The 13,420-nt window shown below is 48.1% G+C and overlaps 4 protein-coding genes across 9 annotated transcripts; 2 read left to right on the forward strand and 2 right to left on the reverse strand.

Moving 5' to 3' along the window:
• Positions 1-202: 202 nt before the first annotated feature.
• On the reverse strand, positions 203-10,012 carry LOC4813463 (myb-like protein Q). Of its 6 annotated transcripts, none has more exons than XM_033385174.1 (11): positions 9,887-10,012; positions 8,051-8,723; positions 6,712-7,620; positions 4,307-5,816; positions 3,227-3,405; positions 2,835-3,143; positions 2,637-2,774; positions 2,319-2,568; positions 1,971-2,254; positions 1,711-1,893; positions 203-1,643 (listed from the first exon to the last, which is right to left on the reverse strand). In XM_033385174.1, the coding sequence occupies exons 2-11, from the start codon at positions 8,666-8,668 to the stop codon at positions 1,563-1,565; spliced, it is 4,461 nt and encodes a 1,486-aa protein (XP_033241065.1). In that variant the 5' UTR covers positions 8,669-8,723; positions 9,887-10,012; the 3' UTR covers positions 203-1,562. The 6 variants fall into 6 exon arrangements, with proteins under 6 accessions (XP_033241065.1, XP_015042730.1, XP_015042727.1 ...); XM_015187244.2 differs by lacking the exon at positions 9,887-10,012 and adding an exon at positions 9,234-9,371; XM_015187241.2 differs by lacking the exon at positions 9,887-10,012 and adding an exon at positions 9,063-9,202 and having other exon boundaries at positions 6,712-7,617.
• LOC4813850 (probable deoxycytidylate deaminase) lies at positions 9,606-12,013 on the forward strand. Its single transcript, XM_001353274.4, has 3 exons — positions 9,606-9,743; positions 11,258-11,648; positions 11,714-12,013. The coding sequence occupies exons 1-3, from the start codon at positions 9,739-9,741 to the stop codon at positions 11,879-11,881; spliced, it is 564 nt and encodes a 187-aa protein (XP_001353310.3). The 5' UTR covers positions 9,606-9,738; the 3' UTR covers positions 11,882-12,013.
• Positions 10,032-11,193, forward strand: Clc (clathrin light chain). Its single transcript, XM_001353273.4, has 2 exons — positions 10,032-10,192; positions 10,306-11,193. The coding sequence occupies exon 2, from the start codon at positions 10,317-10,319 to the stop codon at positions 10,983-10,985; it is 669 nt and encodes a 222-aa protein (XP_001353309.1). The 5' UTR covers positions 10,032-10,192; positions 10,306-10,316; the 3' UTR covers positions 10,986-11,193.
• A 31-nt stretch (positions 12,014-12,044) lies between the features above and the next one.
• On the reverse strand, positions 12,045-13,333 carry LOC6900424 (spore coat protein SP96-like). The gene is made up of 3 exons (XM_002134779.3): positions 13,178-13,333; positions 12,795-13,117; positions 12,045-12,733 (listed from the first exon to the last, which is right to left on the reverse strand). The coding sequence occupies exons 1-3, from the start codon at positions 13,311-13,313 to the stop codon at positions 12,071-12,073; spliced, it is 1,122 nt and encodes a 373-aa protein (XP_002134815.2). The 5' UTR covers positions 13,314-13,333; the 3' UTR covers positions 12,045-12,070.
• Positions 13,334-13,420: the final 87 nt, after the last annotated feature.

Genomic DNA, 13,420 nt, shown 5'->3' on the forward strand with positions numbered 1-13,420 from the left:
CTTAAATAAACAATTACATATGTTATTATATAGACTTTCACATGGATTAGTTCTTAGACCGAATTGTGAATCATGATCTGTGACTATACGCGATTTGAGATTCTGTCAAATGTCAGATGGAGGAGGGGTTACATTTACAGCTGGCTTAAGGTTTAACAGCTACGTGTTACGTGACCCACAATACCACATTCTAATGTGTATGTACGTATAAATGATATTACTCTGGGTTTTATTCAGGGCAGGGTTAAAGAGTCTTAATAAATAAGAACAAGTTCAAGAACAAATACAAAAATGCACTAACAAAACGGATGACAACTAAATTATCTGCACGGCTGCATGGCTTTTCTGTGCTATATGCATTGTATAGCTAATACAAAATATACATACTAAACATACTATACTCGTATTTACACAATCTTATAATGAAATTGAAAAGGAAAGGAAAGGGGTTCGTTTCAACTGGTTCGTTGGACATTCGTTACATGCGTAGCAATCATCATAACATCCATAAGTTGGAGGAAAAATAATAAGCATAGCTCGCAAACGACGGTCAACACTTTTTCCCTTTGCTGTCTCGTCACTGACAAAACCGAAAAAGACCACGAAGACACGGTCTCTCACTGAGCAGAACACTTTTGTCTCTTCGCTTGTGTTATGTGTTTCGGGTTTTCGGGTGAGCCCGACACGCGATCGTGTCTCACAATAACAACTTAGAGAGACACTTTGGTCAAGCGCTCACAGCAAAAGTGTCTTTAGATGAGCAGAACCAAAAAAAGTGTCTGAGTAAAGTGTTTTTAGTTTTTTTCGTGTATATGTTTAATTATTCATGTTTTCCGCATCTTTTGGGCTATTGTATTGTAATATGTATATTTCTTTGCAAAATTGGCAAACGAACATTTTCGTTTTGCTTTTCACGATTCATTTTAAGCTCCAATAGTCAAACCGTATAGAATTCACAAAAATTGATAGTTGCCATAAGCTTCACACGTACAAGCACGCATACATACGCAAAAGACACTTTGTTCGTTTGCTCGCGGCAAGATGCTCAGTAAAGAACAGGAACAAAAGAGAAGTGAAAAAATCGGTCTTTTCTTGAGCGAAGAGCGAGTTGAGCAAAAACAGATTTGATCGGGTCTTTTCAGTGCATTTTCTCAATGTGTCCGTCAATGAGAGGTTTTTATCAGACACGCCGAAAGTGTCCACAGTTATTTGCGAGCTATGATAATAAGTAAAAAGTTGTAGCTCAATTACTGAGAGGGTGTTTACCTAAGGTGGCTTTTGATATTCGTATGTAAATTAGTAATCGTGGATCTATGAATCTATAGCTAAATGTAGCTACATTTTGAATGCTTATTCTATAAAAATAAAAAAAAAATTTAAATTATCCGTAATTATAAGGCCTACAGTTACTGCCAATCGTCAAGTTAAACCAGGTTCTACTCGTATGCTATGATCTACTCTCTAATCAAACTAACAACTCATTGAGTTTATTGCAGCGACGAATGTCCAGCACTCAGATATGCAGCCAAGACCTTGGACTGTAATGTAATGGCCTGCCTACTCTACTGCATCGACTCCCGGAAGCGGTTCTGTCGCTCCAGGCTCTCCACCTCCGCCCAGCAGTTGCGCATGTTGCGGAACAGCTGCAATGAAGAAAAGGATCAATTAAATAGGATTGTTAGCATAGCATTGTTCTGCAATCGGACATGCCTCATCGATCCAATTATGCGCAGCCAGCAGATCGTTTAATATTTCGGTGGAGGTCTTCCCAGGAAATTGTTGCTGCTGCTCCGTGACACGCTGCGAGCAGTTGATAAACAGATTAAACTTCTCGTGCGCAATCTTGTGGAAGAGATCCGCACGCGCGGCACAAATGCGACAAAGAACAATGTCCTATACGAGAAGAGAGGGAGAGATATAGCCAGAGGTCACTCACGCCACTGGATAACAGCGACTGGGGGCATTCTTACCTTCTCGTAGGCAATACGAGGATCGACAGGGATGGTTTGCATGGTGTTGGGATTGTAGGGCTCCCCGAATAGAAGGAAGCGCACTGCGATGCCCGGCTGTCGGCAGCCGGCGCAGTTTTTCTGAGTCAGATTGTTTTGCTCCCACTCGGAAAAGACGTGGCACTTGGGCCAGGTCTCAATAGACAGGATGGTGCTACGTGTCCACGGCGTGATGGCCAGCAGCTTATGTTTGCAATTCTCCATGATGGTATCCACAACACGCACGCTGCCCAGGAAGTAGTCGTCTGCAAGAAATGAGATAATAAAATTCAGTATTAACGCCAAACAAGAGCCACATCCACGTCTTACCCTTTTCCCGTGTGATTTCTGAGAAGAAACTCGGATCGAGCGCCTGTGAGATCATGGTCTGAATGTAGATCTCAAAGTTATCCCTGTACGACAAATAATCCTCCATAATCTTCTCGATAAACTGCTCGGTGTCGTCGGCCAGCAGCTCGGATCGCATGAACTCCACAATCGTCTCTGTGTGGGAATGTACCTGCATGCGCACTGGTGCTTTGAGGTAGAGTTTTTTTGTTTCGAGATTCCATGAGGCATACTAGTTGCAAGTTCAAACAAAGTTAAGTCACGTTATAAAAAGAATCGAGAATGTGACCTTAACCTTACCTTCGACATGTTGCGATAGAAGGTCTTTCCGTTCTGGCGGAAGGGCTCATATTTTTGCAATATGCACTTGGAGTCCACCTGCCAAATGGTGGGCCAGTCGTTCACAAGATCCGAACGCAGCACGATAAAATCGCCCGTCTATAAAATAAAAGAAGATAAATGAAGAGTCCCCAGTCTCTGGCTGGGAGTGCAACCTACTTTAAAGTTCTCCGCTGTGGCTGCCGTACCCGCTGCAGCACTGCCATAGCCCACGTCTCCCACTCCGGACATATCCTGCTGTGGATTGTAGCCATCACCAGCGGCTGGCATTTGCTGCACCTGCTGCTGCTGCTGGGACACCTGTTGCATCTGCTGCAGTTGTTGGTTGTGCTGCTGCTGTTGCTGCTGATGTTGTTGCTGGTGTTGTGGCTGCATCTGGGATGGATTCTCATAGGTGTTCTTGCGAGGCGTCCCTTTGGAGCGTCGCGCTATCTTGCGCTTCCCATAGCCCTTGCCGGCGTCATCGCTCTGCGTACATAGTGGATGGATGGGTGGGTGGGTTACAAGCGGTGACGAGGCGAACACTAACGGACCACACAAATAACACTTACATCATCCTCTTGTGGAGTCCAGACAGGATCCGTGTCCGAGTCGGTGAACTCGGCCTCCGGCTCGCCCACGGCACTGTTCTCCCCTGCGGCGGCAGTGGAATTCAACAGAAGAGCGTGCATAGTGCTTTGCTTAGCCTTGCGGGAGCATTGCTCGCGACGCGCAGGCACATTCAAGGGGTCTGTGAAGAGCACAAAAGTTCGGTTAGCAACATTGATCAGGGAAAGAGGAGTGACGCCTTTCGGGGGCGAGTGCATCCACAACACGAACGGAACGACAACAACAACAACCACAACAACGACGACGACAACACCACAGTTATCCCAACAGCCCAAAAGAGCAGTCGCCGGCGCACCTATAACTTTGCACCTCGCACCTTGCACCTTGCACCTTGCACCAGCACCTGCACCTGAATAGAGGACAGCACTCGACCTATGCTCTCTCCCGATCTCTGCCTGATCTTTTGTGCAATCGGTCGGTGGTCGTGGGCTTACAATGTAAATAATAAAAATACACAGTTTATTTGGGTTTTTGTAAATTAATAATATTTGTTCATCTCGATTTCATCTCAAAAATACTTGTTTACTTTTGTTCATGCGATTCTCCTTTCTTTTGTTTTTTTTCTTTCTTTTTCTTTTAACAATTTAAAAGTGCTTATTCCTTTTTTTTGTTCTTTTACTTTTTTGTTTTTATGTTTTTTTTTACATATACACAGCGTCCATGTCCTTTGTTCACGTCTGGATCCCTATCGCCAGTCATCTGTCGTCGGTTGTTGTTGTTGTCGTGTTGTCTATTGTCGTGTCGTGTGGTGCGGTGCGGTGTTCGGTGCTGCGGCTAGTGCTGCCATGGCCACAGCAGATTGATAAAATGATGAGGATTCGGCGCTGGTGCGGCGGCGGCAGCGGCAGCGACGGCTGCGGCGGTGGACGCCGGCGTTGGAGATGTCGCGATGGATGCCGCGCTCGCGTTGGCGTTGGCTGACGTGTTGTGGTGGTGGTTGTTGTTGTTGTAGTTGTTGCATGGCGTGGAATTAGCGATAGTGGAGTGCTTATTGGAACTATGCTGTTGGTCAAGTAACATACCTTGACTGCCGCCAACGACTACGCCGACCCCAGCGCCCGCTCCCAACTGGGCGCAATGCTGCTGCACGAAATGCTGTGTACCCATCGACTGCTGCTGTTGCTGCTGTTGTTGCTGCTGCTGCTGGGCGTATGGCCGGAAGGAGGTCTGATCGGCAGGCTGCTGAATGACGGAGGAGGGCGTGGACTCGGCAGCTGCTGCCGCAGCCACCATTTGTGCATGCGGCCGCTTCTTGGGCAGTATTTGGGTCTGGGAGAGTATTTTGATGCGATGCCCGTCGTCGCCGACTAGTCCGGCGAGTCCTTCCTGTCCTGTCTGGTTGTCTCCAGGACCACCAGCCCCAACCGCTGTCTGCGACGTAGAAGCCTCTTCGCTGCCGCCCCCTGGGCCGCCCTTGCCCTTACGCTTATACGGCGCTCGCGGATAATTCAGCTTGCGCGATGGCTTCACCACCGGTGGCGGGTCGTCGTCCCGTTCGCCCTGCAAGAACTTCAGATAGCTGTCCATAAACTGCGTCTTCTTCTCGCCAATCAGCGTGCCCACGCTGACCGGCTTCGGGAGCGATTGAACTGGTCTATACGGCACCGAGGCGCCGTGGCCCGTGACGGGTGGGCTGGAGGTCGGGCCGCCCGATGGGTGGTGGCCATGCCCATTCGACGGGCAGGGTGTCGGCTCTGGCGATGGGGTCTTGTTGGGATTGCGTATGCCAAAGTTGGTGTTGTTCGTGGATGAGTTGGTGCCGCGGCCATTGCTGGACGACGAGTTGGCGTATCCCTGCTTGGGGGCACTGCTGGCGTCTGCGAGGAAGTCCAGCTCCTCCTCAATGTTCGGCACGATCACCTTATTGCTTGCGTCCGCAACAGCCGCCGCAGCGGCTGCCGCAGCATCGTCCTCCTGCTGGGCAGCCTCGATCTTCTCCTGCTGCTGCTGGTTCTGGTGCTGTTGCTGCTGCTGCTGCTGTTGCTGCTGCTGCGTGTAGGCCTGTTGGTGCTGCTGCTGTTGCGTATATGCTTGCTGCTGCTGCTGCTGTTGTTGCTGCTGTTGCTGTTGCTGCTGCTGCTGCATGCACGCCGTGTACTGCGAGGCAATGGGCTGGGGGAAGGCTGGATAATATTGCGCCAGCTGGGTGAGATGTGATTGTGCCTGCGAGGACTGCAGATGGGCCGGCTGCGGCAGGTGCTGCTGCTGCTGCTGGCTTTGGTGCTGCTGTTGCTGCTGCTGCGTCTGCTGGGGATATGTGGGTATGTTGATGGTGGCCGCCGGCGACACAGAGGCCGCATTGTTCTCCGTCTTAAGCGGTGCATTCCACTTGTTGAATTCGTAGTACGTGTTCTGCTGTTGCTGCTGTTGTTGCTGCTGGCTGTGCTGCTGCTGCTGCTGCTGGAGCTGATGGTGCTGCGGCTCCTGGGGACTGCGCACGTTGCTGTAGTCGCTGCTGGTCGCTATCAGCGTTTTCTTCGGCTGGCGCTTGCGCGGCGTCTTCGCGGGCTTCGGCGGCGGCTTGACCTCTTCCTGCAATTGAGCGAAAGAAATACCTTCGATTAGGATCCTGTGGCTTTTGTGGCTTAAAAGGCTATCAGAGACGAGGCTACCAAAACATTGGACATGGCTTAGGGACAGCATTAAACATTTATACTCTCGACGATCAGAGATCGGTCTTCCCACATGCGGATCTCTACCGGGATCCAGATCCACCGCACTGAAGAGTGCGCACCGTACCGTACCGTACCACATTCATTACATTACAGCATAACGTCACAGTTTCAGATCGGCCACAAGGCAGCAACACAACACAACGCAACGCAACGCAACACAACACAAAAAGATGAACAGTTGGCAAAAGAAGGAAGCAGTTAAAGATTAAACAGAACACCACCCCAAAAAAGAAAGTAACCAAACTAAAGCGTGTGGAAAGGGGGATAGAAATATGTTCTCTTCCACCAGCAAAGGACAAGCGCGTGTTAAAAAATAAAGCATCGTTATTAGCCGGGAGGCCCAGAAGCCCCCAGAAGATAGTTATTTCTATTAATTTAATTTCAGCGATTGGCAGGGAGAAGTCCAACAACAACAACAACAACAATGAAGAAACCTTTATCAGCGGAATTCGAGCATTCATTTTTTACATCATGCACGCGAAATTGATGTTGTTGTAACTCGAAATTGTAAGGCATTGCTTTATGTCCTTTTGATTTAAAGCCCCATTTGAAGGCGTGTGCTGGTAAGAGTTCTGGGGCTCCAAGGGAAAGATTCAAAATGAAAAACAGTTAACAGAAAGCGCAACAAAAAAGCAATACAAAAAAAAAGCAACAAATAATATTGAAACAAATGACATACAAAACGAACAAAATAAAACGGAAATTAAAAAAAAAATAGATTCGGAAATAAATAGAAATAAGAAGATACAAACCTTTGGCACTACTTGAATCTGTGACGCTATGTTGCCGCTCGCTGGCGACATTATCATGTTGGCCACCACATGTTGGCGCCGGCCAGGGGCCTGCTCGTGCAGCAGGTGCTCCCCATCGACCACGCCGGACGGATAGAAGGTTTGCTTAATCTCCAGGCCTGGCGGCAAATTGAACACCAGGTTCTCGCCGGCATCGCCTCCCGCTGTTGCCGCCGCAGCCTCACTGGCATAGTCTAAGTGCTGCTGCTCCTGTTTCACTTGCAGCTGCAGCACATTTTTAATGTCCTCCTGGCCGCCTGTTCCCTCTTCCAACTTCTCCCAGCAGAGGCTCTGCTCCTGCTGCTGTTGCTGCTGCAGCGTACTTTGTATCACAGATGAATAGGCCACCGTTGTGGGCGTCGCCGGTGGCGCAGACGAACCAGCGCCTGGCACATTCACCACCGATCGTCGCTGCACTAGAGGCGCTGTCTTGTAAACAATCACTTGAGCCTGCGGCGTGCTGACCACGTCCACGGCGTTTAAATTCGTGATGGGGGATCCGTCCGCCGAGCTCTGAGCTGGACTGGCATACTGTGCTGGATAGGATCCCCCCGAACTGGCGGCCCCTACTGGCACAGCCACTGGCACTGGACTAGCACTCTGCTGCTGTTGCTGTTGCTCCATGTGGATATGTTGGGCCTCCTTACGCGTCAGCTTCACCTTTTGTCCATCCAGCGTGTAGTAGGTTTCTGTCTGTTCGATATCTTGCTGGAGATGGTGATGATGCTGCTGTTGCTGCTGCTGCTGGTGATGCTGCTGCTGTTGCTGCTGCTGATGCTGCTGTTGTTGCAGCTGCGTCAGGTATATTAAATCGTTGTAGGCCTTTATTTGCGCCTTGGCTTGTTGTTGGCTGTTTTCTTGCTTAATCTGCTAGACACGCAGACGAGGACGGGGCACATAGATTGAATCGAAATCGGAATCGGAAAGTTTTGGTTTGGTTTTGATTTTAGAAACACATGTGTTCATGGTTGGATTGGATATGGCAAAAAGGTCTAGTCTAAGCTTAAATGGTACGGGTGGGGGTAGAGTTAGGTGGTTAGTAGAGCAGAATGACAAATAATGCGATAGGCGGAACTTCAGGCGGGATTGAGAGATTCTGATTCAAAGATTCCGCTTCCGCTGAAGTCCCTGCCCCACACCTAGAGGAGCGATTGATTAGGTAAAGAATAGGGTGGGGAGGGGGGCCGGGGCGGCTCTTGGCGGGCATGTTGCATATATGTATTTTATGGTATGGTATGGTATGGTATCGTATGTCAGTGAGAGATCAGTAAGCCAGAGTAATGCAGAGGATCCTACTCACCACTTTGTCGGCCACCAGGTTCAGCTGCTGCTGCTGCTGTTGCTGGGCCGCCTGCTGCTGTTGTTGCTGCTGCTGTTGCTGCGCCTGCTGCTGCTGCATGGCAAGGAACGTGTTCGATATCATGTTGGGCGTGTTCCAGGTGAGCGACGTTGAGGTCAGGGCCACGGTCGTCGGCGATGGCGAGGCGCCGCTGGACGACGAGTTCTCGCCGTAATAGTTTGAGGCAGCATTGTTTACCACGGCTGCTGCTGCTGCCGCGGAGACGGCCGCCTGATTTTGAAATGTGCTTAACTGCTTGTCCAGCGAGCTGGGGAGCTGCAGCTGGCGGTGTGGCGTGTTTGCCGCCGAGGAGGCATAGTGGGCGGGCTTCGGCTGTACACTGGCCGCGGCCGCATGGTGATAGATCTGCTGGAATACTGGATTGTAGCTGCCGATCGGTGATGGTGGCACAAAGCTCCCCCCACTGGCCGCAGCGGCATTGAAGCTGGCAATGCTCGCCGCGGTTATTGTCGCCAAATGCGGGTGTTGGAAGTCCTCGGCCGTCCCGCCCGTGCTGCCAGCACTCGCCGGCACGATGCGGTTGTACGCATATGACCAGGGGCTGGAATTGGGATCCATGTGAAGGTAATGGCTGTTCTGCTGCTTCTACTTCTACTAGTGCTGGTAGTAGTAACTAAAAAAAAAAAGTTGAGATTTGTTTGTTAGTGAATTCACTTTATCATCTTCGCACGAAGGGGGAGGGGGTAAGTGCTTCTCGGGCAGGTGGAAAAACTATTTGTTCTATTCGCGGGACTCTACTGCCCATCCACCACGCTGTTTCGATCAAAATATACACACAAGTGTACATGTGTATGTACACAGCCTACACTTGTATGTATGTATGTGCCCGAAGGGAACTTCTTTTGGCGTCGTCTGTATTTTGTGCATTTTTTGCTCACACAAAAATTATGCCGCGTAAGACTGTGTACGGATAGCAAGGGCCAAACATTGTCTCGTTTCATTGGGAACGCACATTTTTACTTGTTCAGGAGCGCAGATTCATTGAAAAAATATCCCTCTTTCCAGAATTGCTCGAATTTTTAGCACTTTGAATGTTGTACATATGTATCTATACATACACACATGCATGTGTATATGCATGCGTGTGCCTGCGTTGTTGAGATTGAAAGATAGCCACACTAACTTGTCGTTGTTGTTACAAAATCGGGAGGCGCGAACTGCGTCGGGCCAACATTCTTTTTATATTTAATTATGCACTGCTTAATGCACAAGCTAATTTTGAGTTCAATTTCAAACTAAACTTTTTTCAATTTTGATGCATAACTTTTTTGTGGACAATCTCCAAAATGGCCGCTTCGATATCGAGAATATCGATGGTTTTGGAATTGTGCGATGTTTTTATGCTATCGATGTAATTTTGTACGATGCGATTTTTTTGATTTATTTATTGATTTATGTAAGAATATTTCATTTAATTGGATAGACTTCACATCCAATATCAAAACGAGAAGGAAGATCGATTCTATGTGCATGCCCAGAAATTGAAACCAGCGGATATGGAGCACTAGATCATGGGAATAATGCCAAAGTGAACCGGTTCGTGGCGCGAGTGTCTTTTGTTTTTATCGTCGTGACAATTATTAAATGCATGTTTAGCTAACGACTTTATATTAAATTGGTTTTCAATAATGAGGTGAGTAAAACCGGCTCGTCAAAACAATACACGGGAGCAATAAACAGTTCATTTCCTGCAGCCAGGGCGTGGGTACACAATCGCATGTGCTGCGTCACAAGTGCTGTACAATGGTAGATTTTGGTTGTTGCTTGAGTGTTTACATTGTTTTTAACTTTATTGGACACTGTAATGCTTTTAGTTTTTATTTTAATGTTAAGCAAGCCATGCAAAAAGTTGTTCTGTTTTTTTTTTATAAACTACAGCAGCAACAGCTCTACATTGTGCCGTACGTTAGTCAACACTGCGCGAACTAGCTCGATAACTTTTCTGCGATATTTCGGGTGCTAATGACCGTCATTTTACGTATTCATTGCTAAAAGAAAACTGAAGAAACATATATTCTCTCCGGATTTCCTCTTAGTCATCATAATCTGATCTTTGTTTCGAATTGCAAACTTCAACGAGAGGTATGTAGAAATCTACAGTGGGATCGCTTGCACAGAATGTGTGGCCAGTTTGAGCCTGTCCTGCGTACGTGTAAATGGTGTGAGACGCCCACTAAATAATCAACATATTTTAGCGTAAATAGAGATGGATTTTGGTGATGATTTCGCATTGAAGGAGGAAGTCGACCCAGCGGCAGAATTCCTGGCACGGGAGCAGTCAGCATTGGGGGATCTCGAAGCAGAAATCACAGGCGGCTCTGGCACGGCCCCAGATGCTGCCACAGTGGACGATACTCTTGGTCTTGGTCTTGGTGGCCTAAGTGGTGCTGGTGCGGAGCTGGGCAGCGAGCTATCTGCGACTGGAGGTGGCCTTGAATCATCAACTGGCAGCTTCGAGGTGATCGGCGGCGAGTCGAACGAGCCAGTAGGAATTTCTGGGCCTCCGCCTTCTCGGGAGGAGCCTGAGAAGATACGCAAGTGGCGGGAGGAGCAGAAGCAGCGACTCGAGGAGAAGGACGTGGAAGAGGAGCGTAAGAAGGAGGAGCTGCGGCAGCAGTCGAAAAAGGAACTCGACGACTGGCTGCGTCAGATTGGCGAATCGATTTCAAAGACGAAACAATCATCGCGAAACGCTGAAAAGCAGGCAGCTTCATTGGAAAACGGGACCATCGAGCCAGGCACTGAGTGGGAGCGCATAGCCAAGCTCTGCGACTTCAATCCGAAAGTTAACAAGGCGGGCAAGGATGTCTCTCGAATGCGTTCCATATACCTGCATCTCAAGCAGAATCCAATTCAGTTGCAGAAGACCACCTAAGTGTCACATCTTGACGCTTTGGCTTTGCCTGCCAACTAGTTTTAATTATGTACTCGCCTAATCACACATTGAGTTGAATATGAAAATTATTATTGAAAAGTATTCGCTGTATATTCCAATTATATGATAAATACATTATTATTGCTGCTGACAAAAATTTGCGATCATGGTTCGTGTAATGAAGGCAATAAAGAATGTGCACACAGTTTTTTTTAATTTGAATTAAATAAAAACAAAAGGAACCCATCCAAAAATACCCTTAATAATTGCAGCGACGCATCTGCAAATAAGGAAGTTTCCGAAGCAGGGAATTCGAAGCGGCAGGACTACCTGCATTGGGATGATTACTTCATGGCCACGTCCCTGCTCTCAGCCCAGCGCAGCAAAGACCCTGTCACCCAGGTGGGCGCCTGCATCGTGGACCAGCAGAAGCGCATTGTTGCCATCGGTTACAATGGATTACCGCGCAACTGCAGCGATGACGAGTTCCCCTGGTCGAAGTTAAGCAAGAACAGTTCTCCCGATTCCCTGGAGGAAAAGAAGTTGTATGTGGTCCACGCCGAGGCCAACGCCATACTCAACTCCAATGGCGGCAGTTTGGTTGGTACATGCCTGTACACCACGCTCTTCCCGTGCAACGAGTGCGCCAAGCTCATTATACAGGTAATCCTGGTTTTTACCCACTCCAACCAGATATTTACCCAACTAACATTGGTTTCGTTACGCAGTCTGGCATCCAGAAAGTTTTCTACATGTCGGACAAGTATGCCCATAAGAAAATATACCGCGCATCCAGGCGCATGCTCGACTCCGTTGGCGTGGTCTGTACCCGGCACGTGCCCGCCCAGAAGCAGATACTCATTGACTTTGACGCCTTCCTCCAGGACGATAGATGAAGCACTCATTCAACAGACGAAACTAAATCTAAATTGATGTGAATTTTATGTACATTTTTGATTCATAATTTATTATAAGTAATTGTGATTCTTTTAATTAACTGTAGTAAAATGTGTCATTGTTTTGAAAAATTCCCAGAGCCATTTCCATATTTAAAACCAATTCATTAATGTATTAAACATAATTTCTTACTCTTTTGGTTCCAGTGGACTAGTCGTTGTAGGTGCTGTCGTAGATGGAGTTTCAGAGGAAGCTTCGGAGTTAGAGCTCGTGGAAGACTCTGTTGATTCCAGTGGAGTAGTCGTTGTAGGTGCTGTCGTAGATGGAGTTTCAGAGGACGCTACGGAGATAGAGCTCGTGGAAGACTCTGTTGATTCCAGCGGAACAGTCGTGGTAGGTGCTGTCGTAGATGGAGTTTCAGAGGAAGCTTCGGAGTTAGAGCTCGTGGAAGTCTCTGTTGATTCCAGTGGACTAGTCGTTGTAGGTGCTGTCGTAGATGGAATTTCTGTTGGCCCAGCAGATGAAGTAGTTGTCTGTTCCTGTGGACTACTCGTAGTTGTTGCTGCGCAGTCCGCCGGTCGAATGGCTACACATGTCGTGGAGGCCGAATCGAAGAATGGTTTGTCCCCATTGCAGCTATATATGATGGCTATCCACGTGACGGTACTGACCTTCTCGCAGTAGAGATAGCTATTGCATGTCATATCTTTGATGTATCTCGTAAAGAAGTAAAGATAGTTCGAATTGGCACCTGCCTCTTCGCAAGCCTTCACTTGTTCTTCCACAGTGGGTACCGTTGGGTCTGGGGGTGCCACGTACTCTCTGTTGCTGCACGTAGCCGCCTCGTTCAACTGTGGATCAAGCATCGATACAGGTCGGGTATTCTCTCATGGGTATGACGTAGACACTTACGAAGGTAGCGGCACAGGTGGGCACACAAAGGGTGCCGTGGTTGGCGAGGGCCTCAATCACACAAATCTCATCGGTGCCACAGCTGTAGACATTGGCGGTGGATACCTCCTGATCCACACATCGTGCAAACTGAGTCTCACTGACGCAGCTGTATTTGTTGCTGCCGCTGCAGACCGCACAGTCCTCACCGTTTCCACCAGATGGCCCACATACGTCCAGCACACTAGATCCATCCACAAAATAGCTCATCACGCAGACATCCTCGGTGTTGCTGCAAACGTAACCGCTGTCACACGTCACAATGTCGCCAATGGGATTGTTTTCTGTAAGAAAACTTCTGTGAATGTTGCCCATGGGATCCAAAATTTCAACATGGAACTTACGCATGCAATTTCGATAGGAGGTCTGGTCATGACAGTAGGCAGAATTACCGCTCTGACATTCCTGACACTTTTGTGCCACCACGAAAACTAATAGGGCGCAAGCGGCAATGACCAAAATGGCAATGATCTTTTGCATTTTAAGTATCAAAATGATCAAAATTCTTTAAAGAAGGTCTCTTATATAGCTGGGAATCAAATCTTGTTGCCAAATTCATCAACCTGAATATGTTTATGGCCCACTGT

The sequence above is a fragment of the Drosophila pseudoobscura genome, chromosome X, assembly GCF_009870125.1.
Source record: "Drosophila pseudoobscura strain MV-25-SWS-2005 chromosome X, UCI_Dpse_MV25, whole genome shotgun sequence".
NCBI classification, from domain to species: domain Eukaryota; kingdom Metazoa; phylum Arthropoda; class Insecta; order Diptera; family Drosophilidae; genus Drosophila; species Drosophila pseudoobscura.